The sequence below is a fragment of the Lagenorhynchus albirostris genome, chromosome 20 (assembly GCF_949774975.1).
Source record: "Lagenorhynchus albirostris chromosome 20, mLagAlb1.1, whole genome shotgun sequence".
NCBI lineage: Eukaryota > Metazoa > Chordata > Mammalia > Artiodactyla > Delphinidae > Lagenorhynchus > Lagenorhynchus albirostris.
The window spans coordinates 57,734,332-57,760,834 of NC_083114.1; the positions used below are offsets into that span (position 1 = coordinate 57,734,332).

General features: G+C 43.0%; 1 protein-coding gene across 3 annotated transcripts in view; it reads right to left on the reverse strand.

The window, feature by feature from the left end:
• Positions 1-26,503, reverse strand: part of MAP2K6 (mitogen-activated protein kinase kinase 6) — a 132,285-nt gene that overhangs the window by 5,343 nt on the left and 100,439 nt on the right. Inside the window, exons 4-13 of one of the 3 annotated variants that reach the window (XM_060134546.1) lie at positions 25,912-26,025; positions 24,441-24,560; positions 23,516-23,632; positions 22,791-22,842; positions 19,911-20,038; positions 18,685-18,762; positions 17,096-17,235; positions 9,623-9,668; positions 3,476-3,591; positions 1,995-2,427 (exon numbers count right to left, since the gene is read on the reverse strand). In XM_060134546.1, coding sequence (XP_059990529.1) covers positions 3,514-3,591; positions 9,623-9,668; positions 17,096-17,235; positions 18,685-18,762; positions 19,911-20,038; positions 22,791-22,842; positions 23,516-23,632; positions 24,441-24,560; positions 25,912-26,025 — 873 coding nt within the window. In that variant the 3' untranslated portion in view covers positions 1,995-2,427; positions 3,476-3,513. Of the gene's footprint in view, positions 1-1,994; positions 2,428-3,244; positions 3,592-9,622; positions 9,669-17,095; positions 17,236-18,684; positions 18,763-19,910; positions 20,039-22,790; positions 22,843-23,515; positions 23,633-24,440; positions 24,561-25,911; positions 26,026-26,503 lie in introns of those variants that run through there. The other 2 variants (XM_060134547.1, XM_060134545.1) reach the window with 2 other exon arrangements.

The window sequence follows — 26,503 nt, forward strand, 5'->3', positions numbered from 1 at the left end:
AACACAGACACTAGAAGAACGGACGGTTCTTCCACATCGGGGCTGATAGAAGTTGCCAGCTGGGAAACTGGGGGCTCTCTGATATTTTATCATGAAGCACACACATCTGTGTGATTTCCTTCTCCTTTAGTCACCACTGGGGCGGCTCTACACTTACTCCGGGGAGGTTGACTTTGCTTAAAAACGAGCACGTGCTTTTTTGAGAAATCTACATTTGAAATTATCTTCAGAGCCAATGCATGGTCTTCTAAAAAGACATTTAAAAGTTGTCAATGATGAAACTCCAGCTCTGAGGGCAAATTTGACTTCTAGAAGTTGCCAAGCACAGCTTGGTGCTAAGTCTAATACACAAGGTGGGTAAAACAAAGAGGAAAATACCTGGTAAGGATTTTTGTAAAAACAAACAACTAAGGAATAATTATAAAATGATGATTCTACATGTAACACGTATGGGGGAGGAAGTGGATTCTGAAGCCTTTTCTGAAAGAGAAGTGGCCAAGATATTTAGTAGCATTATTCACATAAAGAATCCTGAAAGTGTTTCCTCTGAAGGGCAATCCTTACTGATACACACACGTAAACGGCAATTGTCCTAAAAGTCATTCACATTACTTTTCTGGCATACCTCTGAAGCCAACAACATATAGAGAAATGGATATTTTTATCAACATAAAGACAATATATAATGTGGGTAATTATATCACACCAAATCAAATACATTTGTGGAAAAAAGAGCATGATCTCTTTTATAGAGATATATTGACTTTCTGATACACTGATAATTATAGGCAAGGCTAATACTCAGATGGTCCATGCTGGTAGCACATGAAATATTTTGAGTATCATCCCTGGACAGGGATTTCTTCTCTCTCTCTCTCTCTCCACACACACACACACACACACACACACACACACACACACACACACACACACACACACACACACACACACACACACACACGTATGTACAGGAGACTCCCAACTTACATCAACTTAAATATAGTTTATGCATCTCTATATTTATTTTAAAATTAGTTGTTTAGAACTTATAACACAGTTCTAAAAAAAATCCTAAACTTTAGACTTGTAAGGCTATCAGGCCATTCTGCTTTAGTATGTAAGATACCTTATCACCATGTAGAACATCGTTTCTATGGGGAAAAGGTATCCCAAATTTCAATCAGTATTCCGTCTCTCTCCTTAGGGGGTAGTAGACCATGCTGTCAACCCTGCTGCACATCAGAATCACAGTAGTGGCCTGTGAAAACTGCCTGCTCCCAGGTCCTACCCTGACCAGTTAAGTGAGACTCTCTGGGGCCTTGGCATTAACAGCATTCACAAGCTCCCAGTGATGCCAGTGTGCACCAGGGTTGAGAACCGTTGACTAACTCCTCTCCCCGGGTATACTTGTTTTGTGATTCCAGGCCCCGGGCTCACAGACTGGAGATGGGTACACATGAGACACACAGTTAGTTAAGAAAATTTCAAAGTAGAAATCACACTGAACGAGAGGTAAGAGTAATCTGACCCAGACCAGATAGATGTCTTGCTTTACATATTTCACCAAAAACTGTCATGAAATGGCCTCAGATATTTTTCTGCTACTTTCTTTTCTCAGAAGATGAATGAATACAGTTTTGATTTTTTTCTCTGGGTCTCAAAGAGAGAAACTTCCAGATTTAGAAAGAAGGGTAGGAAAGTGAATGGCAATAATAACTGGGATAATACCCTTTTTTCTGGCTGGAGAAAGATGAAGACTGGGGTAGCATCAAAGCAGATGAACTTGATGTTTATCAAACAGGTATGTCTTGGAACTGAAAATGAAGAAGTGTATGGACGAGCCATACCCTCTCTGGGCATGAGCTGGATGCCAAGAACAAGGGAAACATGCAAAGAGAGAAAAAGATATGATTGCCCCTCACAATCTAAAAGGGGAAAAAGCGGAGTAGTCAAGGGAGCAGTCTTCTCTCCATATTTGTGAACTTGAGGCAAAGAAAGGAACAACAGAGTGTGTTCTTTTTTCTTTTAATAAAAGTTCTCTGCCCTTGTGCTGCAAGAGTGGCTTTGTATTAACACAGTGTTTTCCTGGTGGTTCTCAGTCGTATTTTCCCTGTGGACCACTTCACTCTTTGACCTTTGAGGAACCTCAAGCCCCAGATCAGAGAACCCGTGGGAGTATCTGGCCATGAGAAAGAGCTTTTGTTGCCTCGTCCGCCTGTTAGGAATCCACCATGGAGCTGGCCTCCCACCGTGGAGCGATCCACTGCTGAAGAAGGACGTGCCTTGAACTCGGCCTGTGGAAATGTGGCCTCTACTTCCAGGAATTCATTCAGCCCTTCCCATTATCTTCTCACCTTATCAGAGAACGACTCACTGCCTTTAATTTTCTTCTACTGCAGCCCTTGCATTTATAGTAAGGCTTCTTCACTGAACAGAAAACAAAACCAAAAAAAAAAAAGCAAGAGTACAGTAACAACAAAGGCAATCCTTGGGGCTTATACATCGTAGGAGGGGGAAAAGCAGAGGAAGGCACTGATTCTCTGTGTGGTATGACGTATTTCCCCTTAGGACTGACAAACGTCCTCCTTAGATGGTATTTACAGATATTAGACGTTATTTATAAGAGCCATTTGGCAGAATTTGTGACATCAAATACAAACATACACATGCGCGCGCACGTGTAGAAGGATAGACAGATGACAGAAAATCACATCACAAGTCACATTCCATTAATAGTGTAACACAAATGTCAAGAGAACCAAATCTGTGACTCTTTGAGCTGTGATAAAAGTGATTTTATGTTTTCCAAAGTTGGGAGAAGAGTATGACCAGGATACCTTGCCACTTCACCAGAAAATGTGGTTCTTCCCCAGGATGGAGCAGAAATTGAGGAACACGGCGGCAGCCACAACAGCTGGGACAGGTACTTCACAAGAGCTCCTGGTGGGTACTTTTATAATACTCCTAAAGATGCACATTAAATAACTTCTTCTGGACCACAGACACGACTGAACTTAAAAAATGAAAAAGCCTATAAATACTGCCAACCCAATCTTGTCTTTTATCTCTCCCTCCTTGCATAAAATGGAATCTTTTCAACCAAGCGCTTAAACATAAATATTAAAATAATAAGTGGGACAAACCACAGATCTACTTACAATTTCATCACCACTGTAGCACCTTTTTACCAGGGCCAATGCATTCATTTTGTAAAGAACAAGAGAAGTCTGAAAAGCCTAAGGACTCATATGATACATCATTAAATATTTAATCACCTTTTTTAAGTCCTAAGCCTTTATCATATTTCTTCCATCTAGACAGTTCATTCTATACTATAGATTCCAAGGCCCCCTTTGGAGGGGAAAAAAAAAAAGAAATGGGGAGGAAAAAACCTTCTGAGAGGCAGGGTTAAATTATCTCAAAGATGAGTTTCTGTTGGCGCTTTAGTGAACTTGCTTCACCCCGTTAAACCCACCAGTCCACAGGAGGGTCAACTGATGGAGTCCGTTGTTTTTAGTCTCCAAGAATCGATTTTACAAAAGATGCCACATCTGTCGCTTTGGATTCGTGTAGGGTGAAAAATGGATGTTGCTGGTAGAGAAAAGAAAAATACCTGATATTAATATCTGTAACTGACAATGCATGAGATTACCAAGTTAACAGATCTGGCTAGTCAACAAATTAAGTACCCCTATCAGGGCTAAACTGGACTCTTCCTACCCCCTCCCAAACCAAGTACACATTTAGTGATGCAAACTTTCTTTTTTTAATTGGAGTATAATTGCTTTACAATGTTGTGTTAGTTTCTGCTGTACAGTGAAGTGAATCAGCTCTATGTATACATATATCCCCTCCCTCTTGGACCTCCCCCCTCCCAATCCCACCCTTCTAGGTCATCACAGAGCACCGAGCTGAGCTCGCTGTGCTCTACAGCAGCTTCCCACTAGCTGTGTATTTTACACACGGTAGTGTATTTATGTCAAACCGAATCTCCTAGTTCATCCCGCCCTCCTCTGTGCAAACTTTTTAAAGATATTGCTTAGCTGCTGCTCCTCCCATTTTGGTATATATTTCCATGACAGTGTATCCACTGCTTTAAAATATACACATGTAACTAGCTATACACATCCATTCCTGGTAAAATACAAGGAATAGCAAAGATGGTCCAAGGCTCCGATTTACAAATAACCCTGTCCCTTACAAAGTAATTTCTAGACAGATACAGTAGTAAAATAATTAGAAATTTCAGAGGCTTATGTACATTCAGTTCTCAAGAAATGGGTGGCAGAGTGAGAAACCAATTTTTAAAATACCAGGAGAGGTGGTTTGGACTGAGACAGTTAACAATGCTGCTTTTTAAGCCACATCTACAAGTGATACATATGTCTCTCCATGATGATTTGATCCATTTGGAAAATAATGTAGCCTGCCCAACTCGAGGTATGAGCAGAGAAAATGCAACTTGGAATTGAAAAACTGAAAAGCAAAAAATGGTCTCTATTCATGCAGCTCCGATTAAGTAAACTTTACACCAAGTCTTGTTCTTTGCTGGGGAAATAAGCACAGTCCAATACAGGAAGCCACACATTTCAAAACAATTCTGAAGGAAAAGAAGCCATTTGCTCTGCAGCAGGGCAGTCCTCCCCAAATTGCTCAATTTTGTTGCAGGAAGTGCCTGGCCGTCACACTGGAACCTTACACCTCTAGTTCGAAGTAGACACATCAGCTCATGATCCACAGTTCTCCCAGTGGAAACAGAACAAACCGAACAAACCAAAAAGGACAGTTCCTTCAGGTAGCACCTAGTGCCACATGCCCCCGAGCTAGGAGGGCCCTCTCCCTGATTGTCTGGGGGCATTGTTCTCAAGGACTAGTTGAACAGCTAAATATGAGTGGTTTTGCACGCAGAGATGTAGATGACTCACTCGGCTTCCCCTGACTTTGAGGATTTTAGTTTACAACTTTCACGTTGCCTAGCTGTAGGTTTTCTAATTATATTTGTTTTAAACCTGACAGCAGAGGGCTGGATGAGTCAGCCCTGTGGGAAACTGAATGCCCACCCGTGGAAGTTTTAGAAAACAATGCAAATGGGAAAGGAACAAAGAAATAAAGCCCCAAAGAAGGTAGGTGGTCACCATTAAGTATCATGACTGAAAAAAAAAAAAAAAAAAAGGTTTTCTGCCTTTGCCCATCTGAAGATACAGGTTGGGTGCTGCTCCAGAGTTTCATATCCATGGGATTAACTGAAGCTCTAGGTGCTGGGCCCTTCCTCTTGAGCTCCTTGGATAAATAAATAGAAGCATTACTTTTGATTACTAACCGCTTACACAGCACACTTACCAAGTGTTACCATCATGCTTATTAGCTTTCCCACATCATCTTGACACTTAGAGATCATTTTATGTCCTTTAAAGCTTTTTACTATCAAAACAGGACACGTCAAGCCTTGGATTGTCTCAGCGACTGCTTTCAATGCCTGCCAGTCCTGTCCTACCTCTGGTTCTGCTGGTGGTTCTTAGCTCAGTGTACGTAGCCCAGGTCTGTGATTGAATTCAATAACCTGACCTGGAGCCTTAAAAAATAAAAAATCCTCAGGCATCTTTCAGTTTATTCTCAGGCTGGGAAAATGCTGTGAGAGCCAGAGGGCAGGGGCAGGGGAAAGCAGGCGGGCCTGCGAAAATGGAAAGTGTGGCTCGTCTTCTTGTGTGGGTTTTGAGGCTGTAAAAGGCTGGGAGGGAACCAGTGCCTTCTATAAGCAATCAGCTAAGAATAGCAAGGACAGCAGCCAGGAGACAGCGAAGGGGCACCACGGAATCACCCCCAGACGACAGGCCCAGGCTGAGGTTCTCCAAAGAGGGGCCAGGTACAGGAAGGGAGGACTTGAACGTACTGCCGGAGCATCGCTGCCATCACCAAGAGTCTCCAGACCCCCTGCAGACACCTCATCCCTCAAGACAGTGGTTTTCTCTGTGTTCGGTCATCCCCGTTTAACACTGTGATTCAGTCTAGGACTTCCCGGGACATTCAGGGAACGTAATCACCTCACTGGGCAGTCACCTGGTTTTCATTTCTCGTGGTTATCATCTAGGACAGGGGTCAGCAATTGATGGACCAGCGGCCACGTCTGGCTCACTGCCTATTTCTGAAATAAAGTTTTATTGGAACGCAGCCACACCCTTTTGTTTACCTATTGAATATGGCGGCTCTCACACCGGAACAGCAGAGTCAAGTTGTTGTGACAGCCCACAAAGCCTAAAATATTTACTGTCTAATCCTTGACAAAAACACTGGCTGGTCCCCTGCCCCAGAAGAACAGTTCCTACCGAGTCATGTCCCCCATGGACATTTGAGAGAATAAGCAAATGAAATGATCTTAAAGCATGTCCACTCCTCAAGCCAAACAGGGCAAAATATATGGAATTTCTATAAGAGGCACATGCCTGGGTTGGGGCCTTAATTATACTGTTCTTCACCTGGAAAAAAGGAGGTTTTTTTTCCTTTCTACCTCTTCACCAACTCCCACAACCTAAACAATAGCCTCTCAGCATGTGTTTTCCCAAAGCTACAGTCAAAGAGTTTGGACTCAGATTTTCCATTGAAAAACCTCAATTCCACAGAAAAGCAAGGAGTAGTTATGGCCTTAAAAGGCAAGTCCATTTCCAGGACCACAAAGATGAATGCCATAAAAGGCTGGGGGGGCGGGGAGGGGAGACCCACACGATCTTACAACATTAGTATGTAGACCATAATAGACCATAGTGTTAGAATAAATTGGAAAAGTAGAATTCAGCATCAGCTACCAATGGATATTAAGCTAGGACTCAGCATTTTTTCTCAAGGGTGTTCCATTGAAACCTCTGATAAGTCACTTGGAAGGGGGAAAAAAGTGTCATGCATTTTAAATTACCAGACATATACAGAAAATATTCTTGTATCTAAAAAGACTGACAAACAAGGCAACTTTACAATAGGAGTACAGACTCCATAGGACCCCACAGGAATCGCTCTATGCCTATTGCCCTTTATGTGACATTAATTTTAAAATACTCTGGGGGTTGCAGAAGAATACCAGAGTAGCCAGGGTTGAAAAGGCCCCTGACTGGCTATTATAAACATAATCAGAGAGGAAATATTTAACCCAAACAGGCAGTATGCTAAGATTTTTTCAAGCATTACTCATCTCCTTTTCTGCCTCAATTGCGGGTATTAGTTGAATAAAGCTTAGTTGAATGCTGAGTCCCAGGGGCTGCCTTTTTAAAGAGGACAAAGAAGCCCAAGAAGGATGCCTTGTCTCTTGTCAGACTCTTCCCAGAACTCTTTCACAGTCACACAGTTGATGCATGGTTCAGACTTAAATCCACGCTTAACCAACAGAACTAACAATCCACGTGATAAGCTGTGACTAACCAGATATGCTTTCTACTTCCCTGGCAACTTTCGAATATATGTAATACATTGTTGTCAACTCTAGTCCCCATGCTATATATTCTACCCCCAGAACTTATTCATCTTGTAAATAGAAATCTGTATTCTTTAACCACCTTTATCCAGTCCCCCAACCCACCCACCCCTGGCAACCACCAATCTACTCTGTTTCTTTAAGTTCAGTTTTTTTAAGATTCCACATTTAAGTTAGATCATACAGTATTTGTTTTTTTCTGTCTGACTTATTTCACTTAGAATAATGTCCTCAGGCTTCACCCGTGTTGTCGTAAATGGCAGGATTTCCTTTTTTAATGCTTGAATAATATTCCATTGTGTGTGTGTGTATATATATATATATTTATCTTTATCTGTTCATCCATCATTGGGCACTTAGATTGTTTCCACGTCTTGGCTGTTATAAATACTGCTGCAGTGAACATGGGGGTGCAGATATCTCTTCAAGATAGTGATTTCATTTCCTTCAGATATATGCCCAGAAGTGGAATTGTTAATCATAAGATAGTTCTGTCTTTAATTTTGTGAGGAACCTCCATAACTGTTTTCTATACTGGCTGTACCAGTTTACATTCCCACCAATCTTGTACAAGGACTCCCTTTTCTCTGCATCTTCACCAGTGTTCATCTCTTATCTTTCACACCACTCTAACAGGTGTGAGGTGATATCTGACTGCGGTTTTGATGTGTATTTCCCTGATGACTAGTGATACCTTTCCATGTACTTGTTGGAAAAAAATCAACAAGTGGGACTACATCAAACTAAAATGCTTCTGCACGGCAAAGAAACAACAGAATGAAAAGGCAGTCTGTGGAACGGGAGAAAATATTTGCAAACCATATCTCTGATAAGGGGTTATTATCCAAAATATATAAGGGACTCAAAAAAAAAGGGGGGGACTTCCCTGGTGGTCCAGTGGTTAAGACTCCCCACTTCCACTGCAGGGGGTGCGGGTTCCATCCCTGGTCAGAGAACTAAGATCCTGGCATGCATGCTGCATGGTGCAGCCAAAAAAAAAAAAAAAAAATCATACAACTCAATAGCAGAAAACCCCAAATATCCAAGTTAAAAACGGACAGAGGACCTGACTAGACATTCTTCCAAAGAAGACACACAAGTAGGTAACAAGCTATACTTCTCCAGGCTGGGGCCACTTCACCACCCCGTTTGTTAAGAGATATCAGGAACCTGTACTTCTGTCACCTGCCCGGAGTTGGTCCTGAAGACTGAGCGCTGCTTGTGGGTGGGATGGGATGGGAGCAAGCATTTAACACCTGCTGAATAACTACGCTCCAGTTAGAAATGGTGCCAAGGTTTGCTCTTATGTCTTTTGCAGTTGTGCACAAACAGAATTCTTCCTTTCCTTGCTAAAATTAAAACCTTAATAATTGAAGCACATCGAGGGAGGGATTAACACAAATCAGTAAATAGTCTGAATTTTATATTTCAAAAAAAAAATGTCTCTCCCGCATTCAACATACTCGTAGATAAGAATTGCCAAGTATAGGTCCCTACTATGTCTATTTAAGAATCATCTGTAACTAGCTTAGAATTGCAGTCTCCATGATTTAAAAGAAACTATTTAAAAACAACAACCCTGAGGTCTTATCTTCACCTTTTTTACAGATAGCGCAAATAATAAACTGTGAATGCTGAGGTAGGATAATTCAAATTAATAAGGCTTTGTCTTACTTTTTTCCACTAAAGTGAAACCAGGAGAAAACAAAGTGATTCTTTCCTCCCTAAACTCCCACCAAAAAGAGCTTCATCCAACGAATCCTAAATGTTTTATCAAAAATTGATCAATCATGTAGCACTTAAGTTTCTCTCATTATTGAAATCCTTTAAATTATGGTTTCCTTCTATTTGTGTTCCTTGGTGACTCCTAATGTCTTTAAAATTTGAAAATATAAATTTCACAGACATAATTTGGTCTATACGATGATAGGTTTTATTATCATGTAAAAAATTGCTAAGACTGGTGACACAGCCCGGTTATACTAAGGATGAGTATAGGGCACACGAAAGCCTCAGCTCTTTTTTTCTTAGTTTAACCTCAGTTACCAATGTCTCAGTGAATCAGCACTTCCAATACAGCTGTTTGATTATAATTTAGGTGTCAGTCATTTTCCCTGTACTCGCTATTAGTCTGGACACATTTACACCACTAACAATACTCACCATAAGCTCTGGATATGTTGGCCTCTCTTTGGAATTCTTCTTCAAGCTCAAAGAAAAAAAGAAGATCACATTAAAATCTAGAAACCATCTGTATTTTCACTAGACTAGGATTTCAGAACCTGTAGAAGACTAAACAGAACCACCTTTAAAAATGTACTGAAAACATAAATCTCCCATCGTGGCTTTCCTCTTTGGTTAGTCTTACCAGTTATGTTTTAAATCACTCTGGGTGTACCTTAATGGGAAGAATAAGAGAGAGAGAGAGAGAGAGAGAGAGAGAGAGAGTGTGTGTGTGTGTGTGTTATAACACTTTACCAATGACAGAAAAACCAACTTTTATTATATATCAAAATACATGTCTCCTTTCCTTCAAAACAGCGTTTAATCCACCCCCACTTGCAGAGAAATTGGCAGGTATTTCTTATATAACATGCATTATCTCCTCACTATCTTCAGTCCCTCGTTCTCTTTGCCTCTGGCCCCTTGCATGTATAGTTTGCTTTTATCTACTTGCTGAACCTGCTTGAGAGAGAAGCAATACACACACATGTCTGAGGTCACGCTGCTGGTTTACGACCTCGGCTGAGGAAAGAGCACACGCAGCCAAGGACTTAGCAGTTATTCTTCTTAGAAATACCAGTGCTTGGTGGTCATACGCTACTGTCACGTGGCTCCCATTCATTCAGCTGTCTGTACACACAGACATCTTGATCACATTTGATACTGGAGGCAATAGTCATAAAACTGCAGTATGAAGAGACCAACCCCTCACCCCTGTTCTTGACCCACCCCTTTACCCACCCGCAGCCTTAAAATGGAAAAAAAAAAGAAAAGAAGCAGTTTATTTGGAGTTGGAATCCCAGGTTACAGAATGGAGAAAAGAATGATTTTGAAAAGTATGATTTGCAAGGCATCCTACAGACTCCTGTGCCCTGGGCCATAAAATCATACATGGATGGAAAGGAGGTTTGCCTGGCGTTGAAGGAACCAAAAAGTGACTGATTATTGGGTGGCTGGGGTTCGTGCTAATGGATCATTTTGAGAAAATGAGACCTGGTATGTGTGACATGAGCTCTGTTCCACCCACAGAGGCTAACAGTTGAGGAGAGGGCCAGATACAGAACCAGAGAGTGAAACAGCTGAGATGCTTGGAAAAACTATGGTTTAAAACAACACAAAATGAAAAAAAGAAAAAAAAAAAGGAAGCCTTTGAACCAGAACAACTTAAAGCAGCCTACCCGTCGACTCCAGGCAATGCTGTGGGTAGAAGCCAGGGAACCTGAGACAGGGTACAGGTAGATGTGAGGACAGAAGTTTCAACCTGGAACTGAGGGCAGATCTAGGACCCTAGTGACCTCACAGCCCAGACAACCTAAGAGAGAAAGTTTCATCTCAACTGAGGATAAAAATAAGATCGAATTAGAAAGAGGACTTATCGACTGTCACAGCTGGGTTGACGTGGGAAGATGTGCCTGAGTGAAATGAATGAGACATTGTAGCTCCCACTGATGACGCCATGTGCACCTATGTCCTGAGATTCTAAAAGGCTCTGTTGGTGGTTCTCAACTGCAGGTGGTCTTGCCCTCCAGGGGACGCTCGGCCATGTCTGGAGGCACTTCTGGTTGATGCAGCTGGTCGGGGGGGGGGGCGGTTATTGGTACTAATAGGAAGAGGCCAAGGATGCTGCTAAGGACACCCAACGATAAAGAATGATCCAGTCCAAAATGTCACTAGTGCCGAGGTCGGGAAACCCTGGGCTATGTGTCCTAGGGCATTCCTCCTCGCTGCCCCCTCTAGCTCCTTCTCTGAAATGAAGTTGGCTTACAGTCATCTCCAGCTGGTTCATCTCTCTTTTGGGCATATCCTCATGTCTACCTCCCCTCCCTGCCTTCCACCCCAGGAAACAAAAGTCTTTCTAAGTTCAAGAGCCAGTTCATCTAGAAAGAAACACGGAAGAGATGTGATCCCAGGTGCGTGGCTGACTTGCACAGAGACCCTAGGAAAAAAAGCAAACAGACTAATGTACAAAAGCCCTGAATTTCAGCTATTGTTCAACTCGAATCAAGAAGCAGAAAGTCTTCTCTATAATCTGAACAATTTATCCTCCTAAAATCAGTAAGGAAAAGCACACGTGCAACGTTAAATCCACACTCGGTAGTCAAGTGGTTGATTTCAAGTGTCCTATTTAGATGCACCATCAATCAAGCCTCAAACCCTAAATCTACACAGACTCTGAAAAAGTCTCCTTGAAGACCACACCCCAGCTTTCCATTCCCACCTCTCACTGGTCAACCCTGAACCAAGGAAATGACAGAAAGAGAAGCTTGCCTCCCAAGTGATTCAAACGAACAATGCCCTCTTTTACCAACCTGAGTTCTTTGTGATATAGCTGATTTTTGACCTTCTATTTAGTACATAATGAAATGATACTCTCTCTTCTCATCACGTAGAAGAAATTAAATACTTATTTTTTTAAGGAGAGGTCATTTTAAGTCAGGACGTCTTATCTTTTCACTTGTGGAAGTTTATGAAAATTTCTCCAGATTTTTTTGTATAAAGGAAATGTAGGGAAAATACCCCAAGTTGACCGTCATAAAGCGCTAAGAATTCCTAAAACCTCAGAGATCGCTGTCAATAGACTATTTCTTGACCTACGGCCTCTGATGAGAAATCTCAGAATGTACCACAAGCACTACTGCAGAGTACTGTTGGAAAATATTTACACAGCAAACCAAGGCTGTTTATTGAATTAATATAACCCATTCTCTCCATCTTTTAAATCAAGAACACTTCAAAACATGGGCTAAGAATAGCAAAATACTCAGGATAAGGTTATAGGAAAAAAAGCAGATTTTCCATGTTTAATAGGAAGTGCTTGAAATTCAGTACAAAATAACAACTGTGGAGTTCAAAGCTACACCAATTTCTTTTTGGATTTGAGTCAGACTTTTGATTTTCAAGTGGCTTGTCATTTTCAAGCGTGCAATTAGCTAACTGCCCTAATTGCTCTTCCAAATGCCACAACACACACTCCTGACCGTAGCTGACACTAGAAAACAGCTTTATGCCGCCTTGAGCATTGCTAGCTTGGAGTTTGTGCTGACCAGAGGATTTCTGCCTATTTGAATTCCCCGACTGTTTCCAAGAAGGGCTCTTCGGTGCGTCCGCAGAATAAACACGCAGTGCGCCTCCCGAGCCCTGCGTTGGTCATAAGCTAAGTAAACACCCAGTGCCTCTTCTTACTGTCCTTCCTGAACAAGTCAGGAGCTATATCTGTTTGTGTCTCTTTTGTACTAGTTCACACAGTATCGACATCTGGGTGGGCCTCTAACCGTCTCCGATGGACATCGGGCTGGTGGACTGGGCGCTGAGCTCTTAAATAGGCCTAAAGGCACAGCAAGAAGGAAGTCAAGCTGTTTGGGCCCTTCGCAGAGCTGGTCCCCAATGACCTTCCCTCAGTCCCCACGCCTATAACCTGTCGAAAGAAGTTATGGTGAAAAACTCTAAGCCTGCCAAGATTCCATTTTCTGGAGAAAGTCAGTTGTGAAACCTTCTGTAGGACTAGAATGTAAGGCTTTTCTATTCGATTTCTCTACCGTGAATCCCCAAACAAGGCCTAGATGGTGAGCCTCCCTGGCTCCAGGAACTCTTCAGAAGCCCTAAGATAAGAAAGCCAAGTGTAGGGAAAAAAGAGGAAGAAAATGTCATTCGCTGGTCCTGTTTCAAAATCGGTACAGAAAGGAGGGGTTTGTAAGGTATCGTTGCTGTTGTTGTTTTCTTCAAGTTCATAAGGAATAAACGCCTTAACTTTCTTTTCTTTTCTTTTCTCTCCTCCCCGCACCCCTTACCCCAACTCAGAGGATAACGTTTCTCTGATGCTGCTACAAAAGAAAGATACCAGCCGGATCTCTGGGCTCTATCATATCATAACTTTGGATATGACAGTGATAGCCAGTAAGTGCCTCTACTCCACCCCTCAAACTGCACTTTACTGTCAACTGACCAGCAGTGACCAGAGGAGAGTGACTACCAAGTTGATGCCCTGGATGAAGGTGCGCGGCTGCGATGTCATCAGATGCTTACGGTGGACGCTTCCCACAGAAGGTCACAGATACCCTGACAGGTCACCTAAGCCGTGAGTAATGCACCCTTTTTCTTCTTGTTCTACATTTAACCCAAAGACAGACGTAGAAAATAAAAGCACAGATGCATCTTTCCCAAAATTTGAGATTTAAGTTTTTCACTGTCCAAATCTGTAGTCCTTCTTCCCCACTTTCCACAAAGAGTTGGGCTTTTTGAGAAGTCCTGAAGGATCATAGCCTGACTATATCATAAAAATACACACAGAGGTCACTCAAAAAGGGGTCCTTTCATGAAGACGTGCCTCAAAAATACACAGGAAAATGGAGGAACCGAGTATAAAAGGGAGATAACACTCATAGGCTACATCTTTCTTTCATCAAGAAATAAAAGAGGTGTTTTATAGGTAATGATCATTTTTCCATTCTTTCCACCCAGCCCCAAATCAAACTTAAAACTGTCAGTAATAAAACAAGTGAATACCTAGACTGCTGTTGTGGGCAGGTGTGTATCTGTATGCTAATACATGTGAAAAGTAAAATTGCCTCCATAAAGATCTAAGCCATTCATAAAATCCCCCCAAAAATCAATACACTTTTTTGAAGTATTAGACAACTTTCCCAGCTCAGTTGACTTCAAAACAATGTTCACACTAAGGGGGTATCAAAGAAAATATATCGGTGGTTTACGGTAGGCAAAAAACGATGCACCTGGCGTCTGAAACAGGAGAGCCTGGGGCTCTCAACAAATCCGACTGAGGATAAGTAGGAATGCTCATCAAATTCAGAATTAATGCTCCCCTTCAACTTCTCGATTCTCATACCAACAAAAATGACTATTTTACACAATTGATCTTAGGTATCAGATTCTACGGGAGCTACCACACTCAGAAGTCTGAGGAAGAATTTATTCTTTGACAGCTTCAAAGTTAAAGCGATTTGAGTTTTGTTTCAATTATTATTATTATTTTAAGTAAGCCCATAAACAAGCTAGACTGGCTGACTTGAGTGCAAATGAAATGACAAAGAATCAACAGTATTAACGGAATTAACAATCCCGAGAAAGCTGGAAAATGTCTATGGCTCCAAATTTTTAAATTAATGAACCATAGTAGTTGGGACTAAAAATGAGAGAAAACGAGAGGGAAACAGAGACCTCAGAGGGGTGGCCATGAGGACACTCTTATGCTGTGCGGCGGGGTGGGCCGGCCAGGGTGGCTGCTACATGAACAGCAGTAGCACAGGTGTCTGCACCTTCCACAAACGTGTGCGTGCACTGAAGTTAGAAAACATGTATTTTTTCCAAAGCCTTCATTTTAAAAATATCTGTAAAAAGCTTTAACACTCTGACTCTTTAGGGGAAGTTCTAAGTAGGAGAAGAAAACTGGTAAAAGAAAAAGTCATCCAACGATTTTTCAATAAATTGCAGATGAAAAGGAGCTTTCTGAATAGGAAGCAGTTAATAACGGGTCCCTAGAGCACAGATGTGACTCATGGGTTCTCACCGCAGCCCTAGAGTAGAAGGATTTGAGAACATTTGTACAGGACTGATATTCTGGACGCTCCCCAGGCCAATTAGATCAAAGTCTCTGAGGCCGAGGCCTAGGTGACGGCACATCTTAGAAACGAGCAGCCGGAGTTGAGAACTGTCGGATTAAACCGCTGGTTCACAACAGGCAGCGTGGCTTTCTCAGACCTTTCACACCAGCCTTGCTCTTAGCAAGGCTTCCTGAAGTTCCCAGAGTCTTGGGAAAGGGGGCCAGGTGGGAGAAAGCTTACATAGTGCAGAGCTTGAAAAGGCTTCCTTACAGAAACTCCTTCTCCACTATCACCCTTCTGGAGAACTGTCGGTGTGAACTGTCAAAGATGCCTCAGTCCATTTCCTAGGTGACCTTTAAACATTTGAGGGTAAGGAAAACAAAAATCAAAACCAAAAACCAAGTTCTCAAAACCAGAAGGCAAAAGCCGGAAGCCATCTCAGCCTGACAGGTGTACCACCACTCCCTGCATACTCAGGCAAGGAGAGCAGAGAGGAGGATGCACCCCCAGAGCCCAGAGGATGCACGTATTAGGAGGACCCAGCAGCACACTGTCCTACAGCCCTCTCTGGCCATTCAGCCAAAACTGCACCAGAAACAAACTGTGGCAGCTCAGCCTCATATATCCTTCGGGAAAAGTCCCCGGGGTGACATGGGCTTAGAGCTGCTGAAAAGTCTAAGGGCCTTAGTTTCATAAGCAATAGGCAGCTGCTTGGTCTTAATCATGTTTCCTAATAAAAGCCATATTCAGAAGGCTTCTTCCAAAGGGCGTGGAGGCCAAGGAACGATAACCTTGAGGAAGCCAGACTCTCAGCAGCCTTCAGAACACCAGCCCCTCCCTTAGCAGCCAGCAGCCCGACTGCCCTTCTCCAAGGATCACAGCTGGGCTTCTCGCCACCTCTGAGTCCCTTCCCCCAAGTCTCATCTGCTCCGGAGGCGCCCGGATAAACCACCTCATCTCCAACGCAGCCTCCTCTTTCCAGCATCACTTGCGATGGTCATTAGTGTCAAAGCACGCCAAGCATCATGTTCCCTACGCAGACAGAAATCACTGGATTTTCTGGAGAAAACAATCCCCTCTCCAAGTTTCCTCAATTCCACTTTCAATTTCCATGAAAACAAAGTTTACAGCATTAGCACGGTTCCTTCCAACTTTTTTTATTTTCCCTTCTCAGACCCCCCCCCCCCCCCCGCCCAGTACTGTCCACTGTACACTTATGGGCAAGCACGTCCGTAAGTTAGCAAGTGTTCTGTAAGAGTCAGCCTACAGACACTAGAACTGCTTTGTAAGACTTCTAGGTACCTAAGGAAGGCTCTGAGAGTAGCCTCTGTCTTCTTATCCAGGGTGGTTCTTTGTGTCATACCTACTTTTCATCCCTAGCCCTCCGGTGGGTCGCCCACCTTTCTCTCATGCTCCGGTCAACATCACAGGGCTTAAAATTCCCATAAAAGAGTTTCTCCCTTTTGCGATATGATGCACGGAGTCCCTTCTGCCTGGAATACCTCTTCCTCCCCTATTTCTCTTTCGCTTGGACGTACCTCACAGGGTTCCAGCCCAGCATTTATTTCCTCCAGAAACTCAACCCAGCGCTGTTCCTCTGCGTCCCCCAAATACCCTGTGCATGTCTCCATGTCTGGACTTGCAGTGTGGACTAGAATGACTGACTGTGGACACGCCCTCCTTGGCTCTGAGCTCAGCGGGGGAGGGGCAGAGCCATCTTTGTTGCTCAGCAGCAAGGACAGGCCCGTCAGTGCTTTGGGGATGGATGCATGCATCGTGGATTAAAACGATGGGGGAAAGTCATGAGAACTCTCTTGTTTCTTCACGCTGGCCTCTGAGAGACAGGCTGTCTTACCACTGTGAGGTAAAGTCAGCAAACTCTTCGGAGAACTTGTCTGCGGGGAGTTGTGGCGACGGCTCCTCCACCACCTGTTTGAGCTGCTGAAAAGGAGTTCCCCACGAATCATAGGGAAACCGAAGGATGGCCAGCTCGATCTAGAGGGGAGAGGGACACAAGGAGACAGGATCTTACACGGGGTGCTTAGGTAAAGAGGGGGTCCACTAGGGAATCCACTTGGCTCCAGGAGAGCCAGAGGGACGCGTGATGGTGACCATCAGGTAAACTGGCGGGGGGGGGGGGGGGGGGGGCGGAAACTAATGCTGTGTTCTCTAGCAGTTTTCCTCCAAGTCCTAGTGCTAGGGGTTTGCAGATTGCGTTGTACCAGAGACAGCCACTTAAACCTACTTAAAACTGGGTCCTCCCTGAAACCCGGTGCGGCACATCATAAAATTGTAAGCCAGCAGTATGAGACTTCAGGATGCAAAGCAACCAGGTTTTCAAATGCTGAGTCTAAAAAGTGATTCTCACCCTAAGACTCTTACAGAGCTGTACATCTGCTGCCATCTGCTGGGAGCATGCTAGAATTAAAAACAAACAAACAAACTAGGACCAAATGACTGATCTTTTTTTGGACTTGAGTAAAGGCCACTTTGCTTTGACAAGATCACGTGCTTTCTGGGCAGGGATGTGAAATAACTCACAGGATTTAATCAGCTGCTGTGTCTGGGAAGGAAACAGGACCACCATGGATCATTCCAGACCTCGGTGATACACTGAAAATTTATAATCAGCAAAGTTACAAATCAGGCACTCATTGCGTACCTTTAGGCCTGTGCCTGAGAAAATTATCCTATGCGCTCCTATGAGTTTGGGCTATACCTGTACTCAGCAGCCAAGACTTCTGTCGTAACCATGTTCTGGGAAGCTGAGCCCATGTCCTGCATAACAAAGCTCTATCAGGGTCTGGGCGGGGGATGGATTTGGAGTTTGGGATTGACATGTACACACTGCTATATTTAAAACATAACCGACAAGGACCTGCTGTACAGCACAGGGAACTCTGCTCAATATTCTCTAATAACCTAAATGGGAAAAGAATTTGAATAAGAATAGATACATGTGTAACTGAACCACCTTGCTGTACACATGAAACTAACACAACATTGTTAATCAACTATGCTCCAATATAAAATAAAAATTGAAAAAGAAATAAAAAGCTCCACCAGGGTCCACACACATTAGCGCTCTTTGAGTAGCTTAAGCTTCTGCATGCCTTGATTAGAATAATTTAATTTTAAACCATAAAGAAAACTATCAGGAACGGTAGTCAGACCCTCTCATTTTACAGATGAGGACAGTGAGACAGTCTGTGATTCCATCAGTGAATCGGGGGCACGCAGCTACTTGGAGGTGGAATCAAGGGAAGTGTGTTTTGTCCGATCCCAGCTCCGTATTTCTGCTACACCACACTGCAAACAGTGTCGCTCCAAATCTCCTGCTCTCTCAGACCGGCGTCTCGGGCACCTGCCTCTTGTTCTCCAGGTTCACCCCATTCCAACTTCATGCCCCGAACACCCTGGTCCACGATGATTATCATACACTACCATGGTGATGCCCAGACTCCAAATGTCGGACTTCACGCTGTATCCCTTCTGGTTGAGCTCTGGGTTTATTCTCTCGGGCTGGAAAGGAGACAGAAAAAGACAGCTGAGAGGACATTCCTGGCTCCATAAAGGCTCAGGGCTGAGAGTGTCACCAGCTGCCCAGTGAGTTGCTGTGAGCTGTTAACATACCTCCCAGGCCAAGAGGCTCACTAACTACAATAAATAACAACGTCTCCATGGGATTTTCCTCATTCTCCACACGTCTTTTCTTGGAGACAGTAATGGATCAAAGTCCCCTCTCAATTCAAAAGCAGTTTCAATTCTGCCTTATGAAGAACATGGTATACATTACAAAATTACTTTGTCAGCCTAGAAGTTGCCTTGTTTAAAAGACCAACGGTCCAGAACTCAGTAAAAAGAGTCAACAAGAGTCGCTGGGCTACCGTCTGGTGTTAATAGACCTCAACAACTTTTAGCTAAACATGGACAGAAAGCTTTTCAATTCTAAGAGCAGGTTCATTTCCAAGTAGAATATTTACAGTAGAAGTCCCTTAAGTTAAAGGGAGTCTCTGCTAACGACAATGAACCTTCATAGCTATGAGGTTCCTTCAGGACTCACTTAACTGACTTGTTTGGGGAATTTAAATTCTTACTTCTGTTCTGTTCTCAACAAACAAGGCAGCATTCCCTTGTAACACAGTGTGGAAAATTGTGTGGGCTCTGTGTATTACCCACCTGCTTTTTCCAAGAATATACCTCTTTGCCTGATATTTTTAAAGAGTGATTTGTAGAAACATAGGCAACGTAATTCATTGCATAGTTTTAAATTTTATTTTATTTTTCCAGTTTTATTGAGATATAGTTGACATATAACACTGTGTAAGCTTTTTTGTTTTGTTGTGTTTTTTTGGCCACACCGAACAGCAATGTGGGATCTTAGTTCCCCAACCAGGGATCAAACCCACACCCCATGCATTGGAAGTGTGGAGTCTTAACCACTGGACTGCCGGGGAGGTCCCCTTTACCTGATTTTTTTGAAAAAGAATACATATGAAGGAAGGGATTCAGTATTTCAGACAGGAAATATTAAGAAAAAAGAAGATGCAGAATATTTCTTGCATCTTAGGCACATCTCTGTTTTCCCTCCCTGGCCGTCCCTTTCCTATTTCCTGGCATGGTTTGAAGGCAGTTACATTCTCGATGCTACCCCCAGCTGCTGTACTTACGGCCATGTACGGTTTGCATCCTGCATCGATAGTTTTAGCGACGGAGTCAACAAGGTAGCCACTGATTCCAAAATCGCACATCTTCACCTGGCCCAGGGTGTTGATGAGCACATTGGAAGGCTTGACATCTGAAAGCAACAACAGTCAGGAGCCCAGGGTGGTAGTAGCATCCCTCTACCACCAGGGGCCCTGGAACCTCCCTTCCTCCTTCCCCTTCACTTTCTTCTCAAGACCCAACGCAGAAGTAACCGCCACCCCTGTGATACAACATTGTAAATCAACTCTACTCCAACATAAAATAAAAATTATTTTAAAGTAAGTAAAACATCAAAGCTGAGAAAAGGGGGAAAAAATCAACTTGATTTTCTTTTTCTTAATCATTTTTAAATGTTTTATTTCAATTTACAAAAGTAGAATTTACTAAGTTGATTTGGATTACGGAAAGCTTGGAAGAAAGAGAAAGGACATTCTTACATACGTGGCAGGTAGACCATAAAATGATTTCAGCAGTATTTAGAATGAGTAGTCACAAAAATGTTTTTCATTAGTTCATTCAGTCTAATGTCATTAATTCTTGTTCTGCTGGATCTTGGGTTAGTAGTCTGCTTTCTATTTCAGCGGTCCCCAACCCTTTTGGCACCAGGGACCGGTTTCGTGGAAGACGATTTTTCCACGGGGGTGGGGGGATGGCGGTGGGCGGGGATGGTTCAGGCCGTATGCGAGCGATGGGGAGCCGTGGGGAGCCGTGGGGAGCGGTGGGGAGCGACTGGGAGCGGCAGATTAAGCTTCACTCGCTCGCCCGCCGCTCACCTCCTGCTGTGCGGCCCAGTTCCTAACGCGCCGCGGACCGGTACCAGTCCAAAGCCCAGGGGTTGGGGACCCCTGTTCTATTTCACGTTGTGTCCTTGTCGGATTGGGAATCCATCAATGGAAAAAACTGTTTCCTCTATCTAATTTCTCATCTTCGTTGCCCTCATACGTGCAGTAAGAACTTAAAAATTGATGACTGAATTAAACGCCTAGCCCCATGGGCCAATCATCTCTATTATGTTAGATGAATAAGTTCTAGAGATCGGCCGTTACAACATTGCCCCTCTAATGAACAATTCTATATTGTGCCCCTTAGAATTTGTTATGAGGGTAGAGCTCATGCTAAGTGTTCTTGTGACAGTAAAATAGTGTTTTACAAGCCCGGTTCATGATGACCTGTTGCGCATCTAGTGGAATGAAAAGGCAGACTGTGACGTAACGATACGCCAGATACGAGCAAAGCCGCCAGTTTTGACGGATGCTTCTGCCGGAAGTGTGTCAGAGGTCACGAGGTGTTAACTCATCATAAACCCAGATATTCCAGACCAGGAGGCAGGTCACAGAGTATACATGTGGATAAAGAAGTTTCATTCTACAGTTCTTAAATGAATCCTTCAGTCTCGAGAGAGATAACGCACTCCCCAAATAGATGAACCATTGTTATGTCTCCATAATGGAATTAGAAATTACAGTTAACTTTTTCCCTAGTGACACTTTTCCCAAAGGGCATGTACTCAAAAGAAGAAAGTTATTCTAAAAACTTTAAAGACTATCCTTTATAATTTTTCCCTTAAACAACAGATATACAAATTTCATTTTATTATTTTTTATACTTTATAAACATTCTCTACTATGAGTGAAACATTTTATAATTTTGGAATAAGCCTTTAAAATTCAGTTTCACATTTGCCGATAATCCACGTTCTTCTTCCTATCTGAATTCCTTCCCACTTTCTTCTTTTCCTCTTCCTCCCTATTTTCCCCATTTTTAATCATAACAATGAATAATAATAATAACAGTCATAATAGGAATACTGTTTGAAGCATCTTACATTACTTTCAGGCTCAGAGAGTGTAAGAATTATCAAATCACAATACCCTGTTAGCGATCAATACTTTCCATAAATTTTTTCAGAGACCTGATTAAACATATCTCTTCCAAGAAGCTTTCCTTGACGATGGTCACCCAGTACTAATCATTTTCTTGTTTTGTATTCTACCTCTACTAGTTCCATATGTGGTACATTCATATTTTAATGTGGTTTTTTCCCCAGGTGTTTGTTATAGATTTGTCTTGTTTCCCTATCAAGAATCCCTATGTAGAATTTGAATAAGAATATATTTTTTTCTCAGATACCTGTCAGGGCATCTATTATAGTGCTGTATAAACATAGTGCTGTGTAAACATAGTGCTGTGTAAACATAGTGCTGTGTAGATGTTGGACAGTGATTGCAAAAGGTATACGGATGGTTGGAGGCATGGAAGAAAGATGGAAGAAAGAACGGATGGATGGATGGATGGATGGATGGATGGATGGATGGATGAAGGATAACAGGAAGGGACAAAAGGAAGGAGGGAGAAGAGGAAGAGCCATATCTTCCAATTTTTTCATCTTATCCTGACTCCTGCTGTCTGAAAGGGCTGTGCTTTATACCACTTTCATGTGCACAAGAATCACCTGGGAATCTTGTTAAAATGCAGATTCTGATTCAGTTGGTCTTGGGACCCATGATTCTGCTTTTCTAACGAGCTCTCGGGTGACGGCCAATACTAGGTGAATTTTTATCCTATTCTCTAAAGTTCTCAATGGGTAATACCACAGCTCTACTTGGTAACAGGCATTTTATATTCAAGTTTTAATATAAAGCCCACGTCTTCTGATGCCCTCAGACAAGTTAAAGAACAGCTACTTGTATATGATTTTGCTATCCAGTCCCAAAGGAAAACCCCTCCATTCTCTTGCCTGACTCAATTCCATCCACTGGGGAATAAAAAAGAAAAGATAAAACTCAGGTAAAAGAAATAAAATTGATAAAAGGAACAGCCAAGGCAGCTCCATGGATACTTACCTCGATGAATCACAGAGAGCTTACTGTGCAAATGTTCTAATGCTTTTACAATCTGCAAGAGAAACACAAGGTGGGTTTATTTCCCCCCATCGCTGGAAAGGAACTGAATGTTAAGCATATCCAGGTTTATCATCCCTGGCTTAAGGTCACAAGGAGAAGTATCTTCTCAGATAGTGGTGTTCCTATCCAGGGAAATACACAGGAAGTCATACAAATTGGATTCCGCACACCAGAGAGGACTATACCCCATAGCAGAGAGGATGCCTCACTCATACATTTTGATTTTCATTTGGCCTCCAGCATTTTTTCTCTCCACCCTCCTGGGCCTCAGGAACCATGAAGGGAGCGGCCCTTCATTTCATTTTCTCCTGCTTCCTCCTCTGCCTATTGATCCTAAGAAAACATTTAAAACTCTACAAATGAAAATCAAAATCAACTAGTATCAGGACAGAGACACCAGGAACGTGGTCATAACAGATGAATGTACTGCTTAGAGGCACTTTAACTGAGAGTTTACCCAACCAAGTCGTGAGTAGACTCTTTTACATAATGCCCAGAAAGAAGAGCGTTGATTGATCCATCCACAGATGCACTCATGCATTCAGCAGACACGTACGGGATGGGAGCTATGGTCCAGGTAGTGTTTCCCCACACTGGGGGTACAGGAACACATAAGGCCCGGACTTCTCACATGCTCCTTGAAGTAGGGTTCCTGATGTACTCACAGAAACTGTTATTTTCCCTAAGATGTCCTCTGGAATTGTTTGGCCTTTATCGATCACTTGTTTGTAGAATTTATCTAGGGACGTGTCCATGAGCTCCATGCAGATCCAGACATCCCCCTAGAGGCCGGTCGGTTCAGAGGTGGTTAGAGAGGATGGAAAAGGGAAAAAAGGAGGAAACAGTTAACACCTGTCAGGAAGAACGGACCGTTTCTTGCTTGAGTTTTGGAGGAAATGTACTAATCCCTTCAAGCTCTCAAAGGGATTTATAAACAGGCAAGATTACCTCCAAAGAACAAACTAGCAGACAGCCAAGCCGACTTGCAGGTGATCACCCACTCCTTAATGCAAACTAGGATCTACACACTAATAGCCACAAGCAGTAGAACTCAGAAGTCTAAGCCTTTACTGTCACTGCCCTCCAGGAGTTAAGTCCGGATACCTACTCCGTGTCTGACCTCCCAGGCTGACCGCTGGCAGTAGTTTATCAAAAGGCTGGTTTTAAGAGGGAGATGAAGCATCGTAACCCACATCATCGTGAAGTGAAAAAGAGAGGCAGAGCAAAGAGGTAAGCGTAAGCCCACATGGTACACAAGGCTACCTGAAGTATAGCAAGAGGCCAAAAGACCAGAGGATTTCAGGTTTTAAGGAATCAGTCTACAGACTCTTGATAGAGACAGTTCTGGCAAAATAGACAAACCAAAACAGAAAGGAGAAAGGGGGCCTCAGCCATTTAAAAGGGCTAAACGCATTTGAAAATATCGTGGTTTCAAGCCAACTTTGCACCAACATTTCACGAGCATGAAACTCTCCAGAAGACACGTCAAACAGGAAAGAGCACTGTGACTGTGTATGGCATTTATGTGATCAAGGAAACTTCTTGTTAAGCTGTCGCTCTCCTTGGAGTTTGAAGGGAAGGATCACCTACCTCACGGAAGAGTGCGCCATAAAAGGTGACCGTAAAAGGACAGTCCACGGTCCTCATGGAAATATCCAGATCCATCAGTAACCTTTTCTGCTCCTGGCTATTTACCGTGGCCCGGATCCGCTGAATGGGAATGCATGAAAAACGTATGGTTACTGCTCCGAGGATGAGTCTGGTAATAAGACAGAGGGACCTTGAAGCGTCCCATCCTGAGAATAGTACTAAAATCCACAGCACAACTTCCAGAAACAGCCCTTCAGGTATCTACCCTGAGGATTAGCTGTTTGTAACGAATGAAAAGGAAGGAAGACTGTTATTCATTTGATTTCCCGAATAATCCCCAGTAAGGAGCAAACTGATAATATATTTTGGAGAGTGTGCAAATGTTTGGGAATGCATTTCCAAGTTATAAAAACAGTCTGATTTATTATGTGGCTTTAGTGCAAAGAGGTCAGAGTATTAATTGATTTCGGGCTGATTTGGGGTCCTATAAAAAAAAAGCCAAAAGCCCCTCTTTGTGAACGAGTAAGAATATTTGGACTGAACAGCAACTGTAAGAGAATTGATTCAGGAAAGGAGAGAGGAGGAATCAAACCGAAATGGAGAAACTGTTCATTCCTACCCCAGGGCTTCTGAGAGAAGAGAAACTTGTCACACCAGCAAATGTAGCCTTATAGAAACACGATTATGTCATTAAACGACAAGACGATATAATATCATGAGGCTTTCACATTTTTTGCCTATGTAGCAAAGAGCCTGCAGAAGAAGAAACTGAAAAATCTACAAGGTAAGGGAAAGATATCTCCATTCTCCAAAAAAAGAGGCATGCCAGTCATCTGACCACCCACATTCCTAACAGTTCATCTAGAATTAATACGTTGGTCATTCTCCAAGGTCCTTCCAACATCTACTCAAGAAATTTGCAATGATTCTAAATTTCTTTTTATAGCTCGAAAGCTATGCAAATTTGCTCAAGATGATTTTACCCTCCTTTTTCCCACAAACGGAGACAATTTCCTCCCCCAGTTCGGGTTTCCTGATTTTCAGGGACAATTCTTTAAAAGCAACAGAATAAGGGTTAAAAAGACACTTGCGAGACACAAAACCCAAATGCCATATGTGAGCTCTTGTTTGGATTCTGATTTGAAAAACCAGCAGGAGAAAAAACAGCAACAACTATTAGATGACGTTGAAGAGCTATTATTGATTCTTTGACGTGTGATGATGATGCGGTGGTTGCACAAAAAATTAAAAGGAGGTGTCGGATTTATCAGTTAAAAAAACCTAGTTGATGTAACTCATGCCAAGGAAGCATATTTCACATATTTGGAGGGAATATTGTTCCCTATGAATAAGCTTTTCTGTTTCACCCCACGGAGGATTGTTTTGCTTATATGAAGAGAGCTGGTTTGTGCTTGAGATGGACAAACACATAAATCAGGGATGGAAAACGTTTGGGGAAGGGGAACTCTACCTTCACCGCCATGATCTGCCCGCTGGGCACATGCCGCATCTTCTCCACCACCCCGTACGCCCCCCGGCCCAGCTCCACTATAGGCTCCAGGTCATCCGCCTTCACCTCAAAGTTCTGCAGGAGAGAAAAGCAAGAATACAATAGGAAAAAGGGAAATAAACTGGACACAGGCTACCTTGTCCTCTCTCTAGTTTCTCCCAGCGTTCTAGGGGCTCTTTCTAGTCCAGAACTTTCTGGTCTAGAAGCTTTTCCAAGCAGCTACTGAAAGCAAGAAGTGCATGGGAGATGGGTAGACCCTACTGCACCTGCTCGTCACGGGCAATACAGACATCCAGCTCCGACTGAGCCTCCACATCGCTCGGTGAAGGCGAACTCTGCACCGGGGTTCTTTAGCCCTGCCCCTCGTTTGTTGGCTGATGGCAGCTAGATCTAGGCCTGGACTTCGACGAATCTACCCCAAAGAGCACCATCTACTCGCTTCAAATACCTTCCCTCAGGACCACAACAGCCCGATTTCAGTTCGACATTCAAAACAGCAAGAGCTCCACAGACCACTTCCGTTTACATTCAGACTTTATTGACCCACCGCCCC